The 14547-nt window shown below is 45.8% G+C and overlaps 1 protein-coding gene across 1 annotated transcript in view; it reads left to right on the forward strand.

Annotated features, from left to right (window-relative positions):
• The window catches only part of SRGAP2 (SLIT-ROBO Rho GTPase activating protein 2), a 106235-nt gene that overhangs the window by 85843 nt on the left and 5845 nt on the right, over positions 1-14547 (forward strand). Inside the window, exons 15-20 of the mRNA XM_082494659.1 lie at positions 1371-1448; positions 3375-3509; positions 4876-4981; positions 6372-6596; positions 9903-9982; positions 14158-14338. Of these exons, the coding sequence (XP_082350785.1) occupies positions 1371-1448; positions 3375-3509; positions 4876-4981; positions 6372-6596; positions 9903-9982; positions 14158-14338 (805 nt within the window). The remainder of the gene's footprint in view (positions 1-1370; positions 1449-3374; positions 3510-4875; positions 4982-6371; positions 6597-9902; positions 9983-14157; positions 14339-14547) is intronic.

Here is a 14547-nt window from a genome sequence, read left to right on the forward strand (position 1 = left end):
GACACGGAGCCAGATAGTAGGTCTTGTTTAATTTTCCTTGTTTAATTACAATTTTAGAAACGATAATCTAGAGTCCCATTCTCATCATCACTTGGTAGATCGAAGTGCTATAATCCTTCATTAAGTCCATACTTGGACATTTGCTGGAAAGTCATTGAAACCACATTGCGGTGCGAACCAAATCAGGGCCATCAGGAGGTTTTGTTTTTTAGACTCCTATTCCTGGGTTAGCTTAGATCCCCAGCAGAAAGATTTTTTTCCAACAGACTCAGCCAGTTCTTGCTCTGAATATCAAATCGTGGCCTTACAGGTACAATTTGTAATTAGGAGGAATGTGCTTTTATACAACAAATCCACTTTAGGGTGAAGAAACGATAAAACTGCCTGCCTGACGCACTTCCAGTGCAGGAATGGGTTTCGTTGGAGGTAGCCTGACATTTCTAAATGTTTTGCTGCGTAGGTGTGGGATGAATGTCGTTTTCATTCTTGCTGCTCTGCACTTGGGGTTTTTTCTTTTCACTGTTCGCAGCTGTGTGTCACAGCTACCAGACACAGCCACATGCTGCAAAGGTTTCACGGCGTTGTGATAAAAACAGTTGCGGAAATTGAGAGGAAGAGGCCACAGGTGCATTCAGGAGAGCTTATTAGTTTATAGCCATTATTATAAATAAAGCAAAGATGTTGCAGCGTTCTCTGTTTCAGAAAGTCTACAGGTACAAGCCTTGAATGAATGGGAGTGGATTTCCCTACATGAAGTGTACACTTTGTTCATTAGTTGATTTGTAATGGTTGTTCCTCATCTTACATGTACCAACAGAATTGTTATGATGGTAGTATGTTGGAACATCTTGCCTACTTGATAATTAGGTTTAATGACATTGCTAATGTTTACATTTTAGCAAGAATGTCTTAAAGTCTGTCCTAAAACCCTAGCTAGCAGGTCGTGCTGGGGTAATTAAATGTTTCTGTTTCAATTGGCTGATTTGCTCTGGGCCTTTGCGGTATTGCTCTTGCAAAATAAACTGTTTCGTTGTGTAGTTAGCCATATTTTACTTCATACCGTTATTTTATGACTTTCTCTGGGTTGTAAAATCCTTTGGGGATCCCTCAGGGTAAAGGATAACATGCATGGCTTTTATAACCCAGTTATTCTGTCCGTTTGCGAAGAAGGCTTAGTATTTTTTCTCCGTGGTGCTGAGTTCTGTTTTTACATATTCTGTATGTGCTTGGACATATATGGGAAAGATGGCTTTTAAAACAGTATACGTTTGCCTGTGTTGCTTATGTTTCCTTTGTCATATATGCTGTAGCTGATGAAGGAGCCAGCTTATCTTATCTTACTCTTGTCGATATCTCTCATTGTCTTACAGGTTTGCAGCACGAAGGGATATTCAGAGTGTCTGGGTCACAAGTTGAAGTAAATGACATAAAAAATGCATTTGAGAGAGGTAAGGAGGATCTCAGAAATTATTGCCAAATGTATTACTTTAAATGTTCTGAAATGACATATTTTCAGTGCAACTTGCTATATTTTGTTCCTTTGATTTTTGTGTTTCCTAAATGGGTCTAGCCCAAACACTTTCCTTGTCCTCATTAACCTTGAGTACTCACTTGTTTGGTGTTATGCTTTATGTCCTGTAGAGTGTCTGTACAATAAATATTCTGAATTCAATCTTCTCTCATGTCTGATAGTTTATTGATTATTTGTAACACTAAAGGATATAGGGAATTTCATTATCAGGTGTAACTGCATTTTCCTGCCCTCTCCCCCAGCTCTTTGTGGACAGGTTGGCTGCTAGAGGGTGAAATTCTGTGTTTTCCATGTTCTTGAGGCATAGCTTGGCTATATTTTATTCTGAGTATCAGCAAGCGAGAGAGTAAATTTCAAGACACTGTTAACTTGACATAGCTTTTAAGGGATTTGATTTTCTATGGGAAGAACCATTCCATACAAAGGCAAAGAACAGCTGGGAGCCTCCTGACTCATCAGCTTCCAATCTCCCTCGCAGGGCAGGTTCAGAGGAGTTGCTCCTCAGGCCACCCTTGCAGCCCGTCTCCCCAGTCTTGCTTGGGTCACTGGAAACAACAGGGCTGGTGTTAATTCCCTGAATACATCACTCTCAAAGAATACAGTTGGTGTGTTTCTATGCTTGCTGTTGGAAGAGATGAGCAGTAATTGCTTAGGCATAGCAAGTTTCTTTGGCTTTTGGGGAGAGTTCATCGACAACATGTATGAACATGGCATGTAATTTCACCTGTCTTCATCTCCATCAACCTGAGAATTAAAATCCTCGAGAACAGAGGAAACAGAAATGTGTATCATAGGCTGTAGGTAAAGGCTTGATATCAGAGTGAAAGACCTCTTTTTTAAATAAAGGAAATACCAGCCATCTTGGGAAAACAGCCGGTTATTCCAGCACTAACATACAGAAATAAAAAGGTGGGGGGTTTGGCTTGTTGTTTTTTTTTTTTTTTTTTTGCTTCATCTGACTTGTCTCTGTAAAGCATATGATATACAGAACTGACAAAGTTAACAATAATGTCTCTGCAGTTTATTACTTCATCCAGAACCCTTGGTGGCAGTTAATATCAAGGATAATACTCCGGTTTGTAGTGGCCCATTTATTATCCTGTGTGTTATTAAGATAATAGGCAAGCTTTGGTAATTTCAGTCACATAATGGATATATATAGCTTCAATTTGAGGATTGCCCCATCATTAAATCTAATTATATCTGATAGGGAGTTTTCCCTAGGGAACAACTCCTTAAGCGGGCATCTTTTCTTTTGTAATACAGACAAACTGTGGCATATCTGCAGTGACAAATTATCTGTCCCAGAAACACTCCCCCCCCCGCAGCCCCCAGCCGATTCAGCGCGAGACGCCTGTGTCCTGCTGAGCCAAGGCACGATGCTCGGCGGCCTCTTGTGCGTGCACCGAATCCCCCGTAGCTTCGGCTGTGAGTCTGCATAAAGGCCCGCTCCAGGCTCGTGTAGTGTTCACCTCTGTGGCGCATCTGTGAAGTTCCCACCCTACCAAAATATCAAGCGCAGAGCCCGGAGGTGTTACTACCGCTCTGGGAGCATCACCACCCTCCGGGGGCGTGAGCCAGGCGCTCCGGTGGCAGACTGTAATCTGTGTGACAGAAAGCTGTCCCGGGTCTCTTGGGATTGCTGTCAGAGGATTCTCTTCTCGACTGCGACGCATGGGAGAGATCTCTCTCTACCTCACGCTGGTTGTAGTGCAGTTGGAGTAGGTGGGATTAACTTTGTGCTGCATAAATCCTTTCCTCCAGCTGAGGTGCATCCTTCAGTCTGATTCATTTCTCCAGTATTGTGATTTTTCTTGCCTGTTTTTCTTTGCTTGTCATGAAGGGGAAGACCCGTTGGCTGGGGACCAGAATGACCACGACATGGATTCGATAGCAGGAGTTCTGAAGCTCTATTTTCGAGGGCTGGAGCACCCTCTCTTCCCCAAGGATATCTTTCATGATCTGATTGCCTGTGTCAGTAAGTATATGAAGATCTGAAAAGAAATAAGATTAATTTTTCCAATCTCATCTTCCACTGTCCTCTCTTCCCCTCCCTCTTTTTCTTGGCTCCAAAATAGTCTTTTTATGGTTACTTTGGTTGGAATGTGTTGCACTGGTATCCTGGTCTCTGTTAGCCGGAGTCTGGACATTCACCTGGTTACAGCCATCCTCATTCAGATAGCAACTTTTGAATGAATGAGCAAGGAGATGGAAATGAATAGATTTTAAGGGCTGTGGCATGGATTTTTCTGAGACAGTGCTTTGTGACAGGATTCTTTTAAAACAGAATAAAGCAAAAACCTCCACTTCTGAAAAACAATCTTTAATACCTCTCATCAGAAGGCGTCAGAAATGCCCTCTCGGAAACGGGCATCGCCAGCAGGGTTTCTTGCCCCGCGCTCTTTCCCTAGCGTTGATAGACACACACTGCCCGTGTGTCTGCTGCCGTGCTTCTGCACGCTCTCCTTAGCTGCCAGGGTAGCAGTCGTACACCTTTTAGCTTCATCACCGTGCGGGGCCATCTATTGACTCCTGTTAAAGAATATGAATCATGAGGGCAGTCACAGTCCAGTTGTTCACATTTTTGATGGTTTCTAAAGGTGGTTCTGGTGGGCAGAGAGTGGTTTGGGTTTTTTGTACGTGAACGACCTCATTTTAAATGGCCTGACTATTGCCATGTCCTTCAGAACCAAAGAATGATTCTATTGTCCAAGTAGTGAAATGGCCTTTGCGGTGGCAGCCTTTGAAGTAAAGCAGAAGATAACTGCTTCTGAAACAGCTCATGGTTTTCTTCTCCTGATAAATGCATTTACAGAGTTGAATTCATGTTATACGAAAAGAAAAATCTGCTTCCAAATAAGTTCTCCCTTCTGAGATGATTTATGCTGCCCACTTATTTCTCAGTAGGCTGCTGCACACAGAGCTTTTTGCCTCACCCTTTAACTATGTTAATTTTCCTTTGAGTGTTATACAATTTCTTTTTTAAACACCCACCTTTCTAAGCTGACTTGAATGAGCTATTGTGCCAGAACCATTGAAACAGATGACATCCAGTGCTCCCACGCTAGGAAGGAACTCGCAGTGAAGTTTCACATGTTCTGGGACCTTCTTTGTCAAAGGCTTCGCCAACAGGTTCGGCAGCCTTGGTGTTCCCATGCCGGGCAGTGCTGGAGGATCTGGGAAATGGGCAGACCCTTCCTCCCTCCTGCTGCTGCTGCCCTGCTGGCTGCCCTTCTCAGTGGCTTGCACAGGAACCATCGTAGTATACTGGTTGCATTTGGACTCAGTGGCTGGTTGTGGGTATGGTGACGTGATGACTCTCTGGTGCTCTTTCTTCCTTTCAGCAATGGATAATTTACAAGAGAGAGCGCTCCACATCCGCAAAGTGCTTCTGAACCTGCCGAAGACCACTCTGATTGTAATGAGATACCTCTTTGCATTCCTCAATCAGTGAGTATCCCTGAGAGCACCATGGCCCTGCCGCAGTACTTGGTGTAAACGTGGTGAATGGCACCTTAACGTTGCTGCGTGTGATCTGAGCAACAGCTCAAGGTGCAGATGCCACGGTAGTTTGCTATTTTTTCTGCCTTCCTGGGCTTTTCAGCCTGCCTGAAATTCATCCCAGTGACTCGAAGGCAATCTCAAAGGAGTTCCAGAAATGAAAGTGAATAATGTGCTGGTAATCCAAGCAAAAAGTGATACGAAATAGTCAGAAACTGGGCACCGCACCAGCACAGAGCACTGTGTACTACGTAGTGTGAGTGCTGGAGAGTGAGTGTGTCTTTTTAAAACGCTCCGCTCTGTGGGGCTGGTTCACTGCGGAGCTTGGCAGCACCGAGTCAATGGGTCCCTCCAGTAACGTGGCCTTGACACCTGAGGTGTAGCATAAAGGAAAAATGTCCTAACCAGAAGGTTCTATATACATTGTCAAAGCCCTTTAAATATCATTTAGGTGAAAGAGAAATACAACTATAAGTGGGTATTTTGACCTAACAGAGACCTGAGGCTTACTGTCTGCTTTTGTAAAGCTCCAGTTCATCAGCTACCTTTGGTGAATATCTTATTCCTTAAATTAAAATGAAACAGTGTTAGGGTTTGAGGTTTTTCTAGAAGATTTATATTAAAATGGAGCAGGACATTTACTAAACTTATCCATATATTCAAGTGATTATTTCTCTTTGGAAAGCAGTGAGTTTGTTTCACAGATGTCACTCCTGGAGTCACTGAAATGTGACTCTCCAGTCTCAGTAGCTTTTAATATTCCATGTAGTGATCTAGAAAACAGGGAGTTTCAAGGGGAATTGTATTGGAACTTAGTTTTCTGTTCAATCTTTCATTGGTACATTGTAGGTTTGGGACAAAATTTAGTGAGATAAAAATTGTGTTTTAAAAAATGGCACCGTATAGAAGCTCCTGGGCCTCGGAGAAAGGATGTAACACTCTGCACACTTGGTCACAGGCACTTAGGCAGAGGGCACCTGATATAACTCGGGCATTGAGTGCTGGGCTGCAAGTGGGCTATGAACAGCAATAGTACAGAAGAATTAAAGATGAAAATTTAAGAAAAATGTCCTCCCCTTGTAAAGTCAGCACCCAGTATTTTTCATGTAGTCTTGAGCTTTCAAACTCCCTTTGGGGTTTCTCTTTCATTCCTCCATAAGTGCCACCCGTATCTCACTTTTTACACAGACCCAGGCGCTCGTGTGCCAGCCGAGCAGCTTTAACAGCAGAAAGCCCAAAGCAAAACTTCGCAGCTCAGCTATGTGTTCTCCAGCAGATGATGCTGATGATAATGTTGTTTTCTGCTCTTAACCCTCCTCCCCACATCTGTCTTTTGCAGTTTGTCTCAGTTCAGTGAAGAGAACATGATGGATCCCTACAATTTAGCCATCTGCTTTGGGCCAACACTGATGTCTGTGCCTGAAGGTCATGATCAAGTCTCTTGCCAAGCTCATGTCAATGAATTGATCAAAACCATCATCATCCAACATGAGAACATCTTCCCGGGACCAAGGGAGCTGGAGGGTCCAGTCTATAGCAGAGGTGGAAACACTGAGGATTACTGGTATGATAGATACCACCAAGGAGAAAATGAATGGGTGGATATTTATTCATGGGTTAGGATGTTAGAGTCACACGTTCTGCGTTGTCTAATTCTGGATTCAAGCATCTGGCCCAGCCTTTCAGAAATCTGTTTTATGGAAGAGAGAATGTCTCTGGTGGCTCTGGAGAGTCATCGACTTAAAAGAAATAAGCTGGTAGAAAGTAGCTATCCAGTTGTCAAACCCAGCTCACTTATCTTGAAGGGCAAGGTTGTGTAGGGATTTTCTTGGATGTTCTGGTGTGGTAGCTGCCAAAATCAATCTTTTTTTTTTTTTTTTTTTTCCTTTTTCTCCTCCTTTAGCCTTTTTTTCTGCTTGTCTTGAGTGCCTTTGTTTCAGACACAGGGGTCACTTGCAACTGAACCTGGAAAGCTGTGGCATGGTTTGATTTTTAGGGTAGCACTGATGGTGGGGGAGGGAAAATGGAGGAATGCAAAATCACCATTTCCATCCAGCTTAAAGCTCAAGAGGCCCGGCCGCGTGTTCAGTCTGAAAGCCACATCTGGAAACAATTCAGCCAGAGCGGCTCCTGTCATCTGGGGTGGAAGGTTGGGGAGTGGGGGAAGGAAAGGAGGTGTTTTCTTTCCTACTGGCCAAGCCGATCTCTCCTTCTGAAAACGAGGAATGTTAAATTGTGTCCTGCTTCTCCCCCCTCTTCCTTCCCTCCTCCAGTGTCCCAGGAATGCAAATGATTATTTTCATATACTAAAATAAATACATTTTAAAAATGAAGTCACTCTGGTGACAGAGCTAGCCTTGTTTGCCTGACTTGTCTCAGAGCAGCTTTAACTGTCGCCTCCCTCCCCGTACATGTGCTGAGGAGAGGCTTCTTTGTACTAACTGCTGGATGCAGAAGACTTGCCAGAGCCTCTTTTGGAAATTCTGTTAGTTTTACCCTTCCCTCTGATGTTTTTAGCTGATGTTATATGTGAAAGAATTGTAGAGAAAAAAAATTAAGAATCTTTATGACCTTGAAGAAACACATTAACTTTGACAAGAGGTTTTTCTCCCTGAAGGTGAAGGGGATAAAAATGTGAACTGTTCAGCACGCTCCGTAGTATGGGTGATGCTTCACGTGGGTATGTAGGAGGCAAAATATCCTGGAAGGTAATATCAGTTTTCTGAAGGCATTTGTTTTTTCTTCATTGCCCTTCCTAACCACCCTGACCTCAGACCCTATTAAGCAGAGAAGGGTAGAGCAAGCAAGGCAGACTGCTTCAAGTCAGGAAGAAGCATCTGGTTCCCATTCAGGCTTTCTCATAGCCCTGGTATTTAGATAGTTGTTAGTTATTGCCCGTAGGGCTCCTTGCCGCAAAGCGTGCAAGCAGTGGAGAGAATCCTTGTCGTTCAGCTGATTCGTCAGGGAATGGAGCCTGCTACGTTTGTGATCTCCCGGTGCCACTTCACTGGACTGAGTCCTCCTCGTGCCAGGGCACTCGCAGACGGTGCTTTGGCACGGAGGCTGCCCGGGCTCGGCGCCACGGCTCGTGTGCTCTGCGCCTCCGTGCCTGCGCTCGCCTCGAGTCGGCAGCTGCCGAGGAGCTGTGAAAGGGTTTGCCTGGAGCAGAGGAGGGCAGGGCAAGATTCAGAGTGTATGACACATTCAGGGCTGTGTGTCTTTGCAATACTGCCTCTGGGTCAAGCCTAGGACTGTGCTGCATCTGTCTGTCCATCGGAGACTGCGTGAGGACAGCGTGGGGAGAGTCCAGGAGGCCCTGCGTGCCGGCAAGTGAGACCATCGGAATTGCAGGGAAGGAGATAGCTTATAGATGCTGAACTTGCGCTGTGTTCCTCTGGTGGTTTATATTGCTTTTGCAGCCCTCGGGGTGAAGCCCGGCAGCCCAGCGCTTCCCACTGCAGCATCCCGGGGCTCGCATGGCAGAGGGACTGAGTCTGCAGCAAGGACAGGTTTTTTTGGTGGAGAGTGCTATTGGAGGCATGGATAGGAAGAGGCACGTGGTCTTTGTGCAGTGTTTGGATCTTTAGAGTTGGCTGTACGCGACATTACTTCACAGTCTGTGTGAAACTTTAGCCCTCGGTGCTGCGTTCCTCTTGAGACCTCCATCTGGCTTCAGGTTCTTCTGTAAACTTTATTAAGTAGCATAAATGCTTTGCAAAGGATGGGAAAGGTTGATTCCTGAGGAACTGAGTCAGAAGATGTTGGGGCAGCTTCATGTCATCTGGATTGAGCATAACGACACGCCAGAATTATCCAAACATTTTACTCCTCCTCCTTTTTCTTTTTTTCTTTCTCTCCTTTAAAAGCATAGGAGGTAATTACCAAAGCGAGAGCACTTTACATCCCTGATCACTTGAGCCACTGCGAGGCCGAAATGAGGGGTAGAGTTATTACTGTGTGAAGAGAATTAAAAATCACCTTTAACGAGTTACAGTGTAAGAGTGCGGCAAACGCGTTTTGTCTTTAGCAACAGCGTCTGGTAAGATGAGGAGCGAGCAGTTTTTTCCCTCGAACGCGAGCAGGCAGGACAGGCAGGCAGCGCTGCCAGCTGGCTGCGGGTCTGCGGAGCTGCCGGGAGAGGCAACGGATCCTCGTCCAGTTTCCTTTCTGCTCCTGTCCTGAGGGAACTGCTGGTGTAGCTTCTTACAAAAACATAACCTTTGGTTGCCGCTTGTTGTCTGTTGATCCTTTGAAAGCTTTTCTTCATGCAAAACATAAATGAGTACTCTCGGTGGTTTTAGGTGCTCTGTAAATAAAGATTCCAGACAATTCTGGCTACGGGAGTCGTTCAGTGAAATGAATGGCACAAGTTAAGATTGTGATAAAAGGGAAGGAGGGAGATGACAAACTCAGACCTGGAAATATCATTACGAATTGAGAAATAATTTCCCCCAGGAAGTGGCAGCTATCTCATCAGTCATCTAATGAGCTAATTAGAGCAATGGAGAATACAGCTGAGGGAATAATTCTGGCATGGCAGAGAGGAGCTAGACCCAACATGCCACTGCTATCTGGCTTCTGAACATCTCCAGAGGTCCGGGTTACAAGATCTGAAGTTGGACTTTCCTGATAGCATACAAGAAGGTTAACGAAGATGTTTGGTTTGCTTGATCAAATAAGAACTTAGCTTGATTTTTAGACACACTGACTTCAGTATGTGCAAATTCATCCGCAAAGTGTCTGTCACAGTGGAACCTAGATATTGACTTCCAATGGGGATGTTCCTAGTTAAGTTATCTTTGATTTTAGTAAATGCAGAAACTCGATTTTTACCAGTGTAACACATCATCTCTGTTTCCTTCTGTTGTAGCGAAAGTCCTCACGGAGAGAGAGCCTCAACAGAAGACTCGGTTCAGGACGTTACGGCTGAACACCACACCAGTGATGATGGTATGCAGAAGTCTATTAACTCCTTGGTTAACTGGTGCAGCCTGCTGGGGGGAAGGCAGAGCAGATAGTGCCTTGCAATTTTAAGTTAGATCAAAAATGGAGTTTAAATCAGAATAGTCACTTGAAACATCACATACAGCATTTGATGCCAAAAAGTAAAAAAGTATGGGATCAACAGGAATCTTCAGAAGTTTCCTTCATATTTTGAAAGTATCCCTTTTTCAAGGATATCTTATCTTAGCAGCAGGCCTGGGCGCACTCCACGCTTGCACGACTGACTGAGCTCATCTGTACCCTAGAAGGATCTTAGAGTTGGATGTCATGGGGGAAGCGTAGAGCCGAAGGTTGGATATGTTTCAGTGTGCGCTCGCGCTCCCGCTCCCCTCCGTGTCTGCCAGGCGTTTCCCCCTTCGGTAGCTCTGGCAAGCGAATGGAGAGGGCCTTAAGCCCCGGTGCTTCTGCTTTAAGGAAGCAAGCAAGTAAAATCAAAAATTGTTTGTCTTCCACTGGGAAGCCAGGTTTTAGACTAGAGGGGCCTGGGGGCCTCTCTAATTTTTTGCGTCATCTTTGGCAAACCCTGTTACCCTTCATGTCTGATCCATGAAAAAAGGGGTGCTGATGCTGAGAATTTCACAATATTTCCAAAGGAGAAGGTGACACTGCAATCTTGGAGTGTCTGCTGTCGATACTTCCAAAGCTGTCTTCTGCGATGGGGAACAGCTGCATGTGAGCCCCATCCAGAGCAGAGGAGGAGGTTGCGTTACTGGCGTGAAACGGTGATCCCCAGAATAGTGGCCGGCATGTAAAGCAGAGTGACCAAAACAGAACAGAGTATGGTTTTATTCTTGGGTTTTGGCCCCGTGCAATTGTTGAAGTAAGTTCTGCGATGGTTTTACTTGTGATGGCCTCACTTGTAAAGGTGGGAAGAAGGCAGCATTCCCTGACAATTAGATGGCATCCTTTTTGAGCTGGTCTTTAGTAGTTTACTCACTGGCTCTGCCATGTGCCCCTCGGCTGCCTTTTGCTCTCTTTGCTCTAGCAGTTGCCTAACAAACCTTTCCCGTGGCATTGCTGTGCTCCTGCTGCTTCATGATGTTCATACGCCAATAACAAAGTAAACAATGTTGGGCACTGCTAAAAATGCTGGAAAATCAGTTCTCCCTCAGCAAGGTCAAGCACTGTCGCGGCGACTCCTCACCAAGGTTGTTGGGAGGAAACACAAAGCATACGGGAATGAACCATGAGTTCGCTGTCTGTCTTGAACAGCCTTGTTCTTTCTGAAAAGTGTTAGCTTCTTAAAAATGCATGAAAACATGTCCTTTTTGAGTTGGTACCGAAAGAAGGAGCGATTTCGTTGCTGTAATGAAGGGAAGGCTAACTCATCCCGCATCTGTAAGGCCTGGGGCTGAAGTCTACGGGCTGAAACACTTGGGGTGTACTTGCGTTGCTTCTGTATGGGATTTTTAGATTGCTCACGTAGCTGCGAGGGCACAACGATGGGAAAAGGAGCAGTTAGAGATTAGAGAAGACACTGTTTTACAGCCTCTGGAACTAGATTGCGTGGGGCCCCTGAGCAAGGTAAAATTTGGAGGCGTTTTGGATGGAGTTCTGCAACCTACACGGAATATTCCATAGGAAGCATTTGGGAGGGAGCATTTGGCACCGAAGCAGAGGGGGGAGCTTGGCCTCTGTCTCTTTGAGGGAGCAGCAAGGTCTGGTTAACTAAGGAGTCTCACATCCTCGGGCGTACTCGTCAGACGTGCAGTGTACAACTCCGCAACTCAGTGGGACTGATGCTCTGAGGTTTTTTCACTCCTTCAGTGACCAAGCACTTGCTCCTTTAGCTCTTTTGTGAGGCTGGCACTAAGTCATCCCAAAGTAAAGTTGTTATCCCCTCGTCTTCATTGAAGGAAGGAATCGGGTTTGGAGTGGGGGGAGAGGTTGTGTTTTGCAGAGCATCCCTGCTGTCACCGCCAGCCTCGCTGTACGAGCGAGTGGACGCTCTGGTTTGAGACGGGCATAAGAGGTCAGAAATGCCGAAAGACAAGCAGGTCGTATGTTCGTTAAATTATGTGTATGAGTGGAAAGATTTTAAACTGCTGCTTTCCTGCACAGGCAGTCAGACTGGCAGGGGTAATTGTTTGGCTTAGCCTTATTGCTCTCTTTATTCGCACAGCTTTCTTCTCTGAGCATAAGTGTAGTAGGAAAAAGCTACTGGAAATTAGAGTCTAAAATCACTTCTCTGGATGAAAGCCAGAGTCCTAAAAAGCAAATTGGAAACATAAGAAACCTGAGTGCCGCACTCATCTGGAACAATAAACACTTCTTAATGAAACAGATGGAATTTTCAAAACCACACTCCCATCCCCTTCCTAAATGGAGGGGGACACCAAAAACCAGCATTATCGGGTTTTTAGTGTTATGAAGAAGCTGGCTGCAGAGGCAAAACAAGGAAGAGGAAAGAAGGAGCCAAAACCAGATAACCCTGTGCTTTGGGGAGCCTGGAGCAAGGTGGCTATCGCAAACTGCAAACACGGGCCAGGCTTTTGTCACCCTTGCAAATATCCCACTGGTAGCCGAGGGCTGATAACGGGATTCGTGTGAGGCTGACCACAGGCTTACCTGAAATGTGCGATTTGACGGAATTCTGAGCTTTCTGCTTTAGTAGTGCAGAAATTAACTGCTGGGGAGTCGATCTAGCAGGTCCTGTTGCCGATTGCTCCCAGCGCATGGTCACTTCGAGCTTTGTAACTACAGATGCTGATGGGGCTCTTTGGTGGGGGATGCTCCTGCTCTGCTCTCTCAGACCAGCCCATGCGACAGTGGCACTGCAGCGTCGGCTCACTCTGAGGGACTTGCACTGCACATTTTCTCAAGCCCAGCTAGTGCCTTGCCTGCCTACGGGCGGCCTTGGAGACCTAATTCTTGAGTGTACGCTCTCGCAAGGAATAACTGTAAAACCTGTGGCTCGTGTTTGGCCTCCCAGTCCTTTTTGGCTGGCTGTTGCACTGTAGAAGCTTCCCGTGATGCAGAGGAGACCTCAGAGTGCAACGGCGTATCTTTTCTTGTCGTGGAAGAAGAACTGCAAATCTTTTTCCCGGGGAAAAATCTCAATTTCTGTGCACCGCTTGGCTGTGTTAAAGCTCCTTTAAAGTAATTAGAGGCTGAAGTCCACTGGGGCCATGTGGCTGAGCTCATCTCCGTTCCCCTGATGTCTGCCTAGAATTGGGAACTGGCTTAATATATATTTAGACTCAACCAATGGCAGATTTTTCCGAGTCTTAAAAATAATCCACGTGAATTTCGTATTGATTTTCCCAAGTGTCTAAAGGCCCATATTGTCCCTCTGTATAATATCAGAGTCCTACAGGGACCCGGATTAGCGGCTGGTTGCAGACACAGCATGGCTGTAGTTCTTCTGTGAGCTTCGCAAGTAGGAGCAGTCGGGTTTGGAGCAGGTAGTGCAGCCCCGAGCGCAGTGCCGCTGTGCACTGCGCAGCACAGCTGTACGGAGTCCGGGGGAGCCGCTTGCTCTCCCAATCGCCGCACAAACCGCAGCACTGGAGGCACTGAATGTTTTCGTTAGCTTCTGTGACAGTTCGATGAATAGCACGGCCTCCCACAGTGCCAGAATCCGGTCTCCTGGGTCAGGTGAACCTCACAGGCAGCAGAAATTTCCTTCTGAATAGACCCTTTATTTCTGAAGCAGCTTGGAATCAGAGGATGTTTCCCTCCCTAAATGCTAATAACGACGCCTGCCTGCCTGCCCAGGAGGTTTAGTTTAGCCTTTAGGAAGGCGTACCATAGGCAGATTTTTGTCTGGAACATGCCTGACTGCTACCCAGATTTGAAATTTTATTTTAGTGAGATACTAATTTTGCCATTGCTGCTTCCACCTTTGTACACTTGAATTGCTGTAAGTGGGTTTGTGACTTGGGAAACGTGCGTGTGTCCGCCATGCAGAGATTAAGTAAACGCTGAAATTGCAACATCCTCATATTATAGGGGTTCCCCTCTGAATCTTACTGCTTCAACCCTCTGCTGCCTTAAGAAGCGACACTTTATCCTCTTCCGTGCTCTCATCATAAGCTGTTTTATGGTAGGTTTAAACTGTTGAATACTTACCTGAGCCCAAGTGTTTAGTGAATTATTGTTTATTCCCTTCTATCTCCTAGAATGTGAGCCCATAGAAGCAATAGCGAAGTTCGACTACATTGGCAGGACTGCACGAGAGCTGTCCTTTAAAAAAGGAGCTTCTCTCTTACTCTATCAGCGGGCCTCAGATGACTGGTGGGAGGGACGCCACAATGGAATTGACGGCCTTATTCCTCATCAGTATATCGTCGTTCAAGACACGTATGTTACACTTTAAGCCCATCTGCAAGATGGGCTTGCTTAAAACTCAGGTGTGGAATGGAGTGTTTGTGCCAAGGGGTTGACACCAGGTGGGGAGAGTTCATCCTCCGACCTTCCCTGCAAGGAGGGAGTCCTCTTGAAACAAGCAGAGCTCCGCAGAGGCGTAGGTGTCCACGTATGTGGAGGTGTGATATGAAACTTGTTCTGGC

This window comes from Vanellus vanellus (assembly GCF_965231255.1).
Source record: "Vanellus vanellus genome assembly, chromosome: 23".
Classification (NCBI taxonomy): Eukaryota; Metazoa; Chordata; class Aves; order Charadriiformes; family Charadriidae; genus Vanellus; species Vanellus vanellus.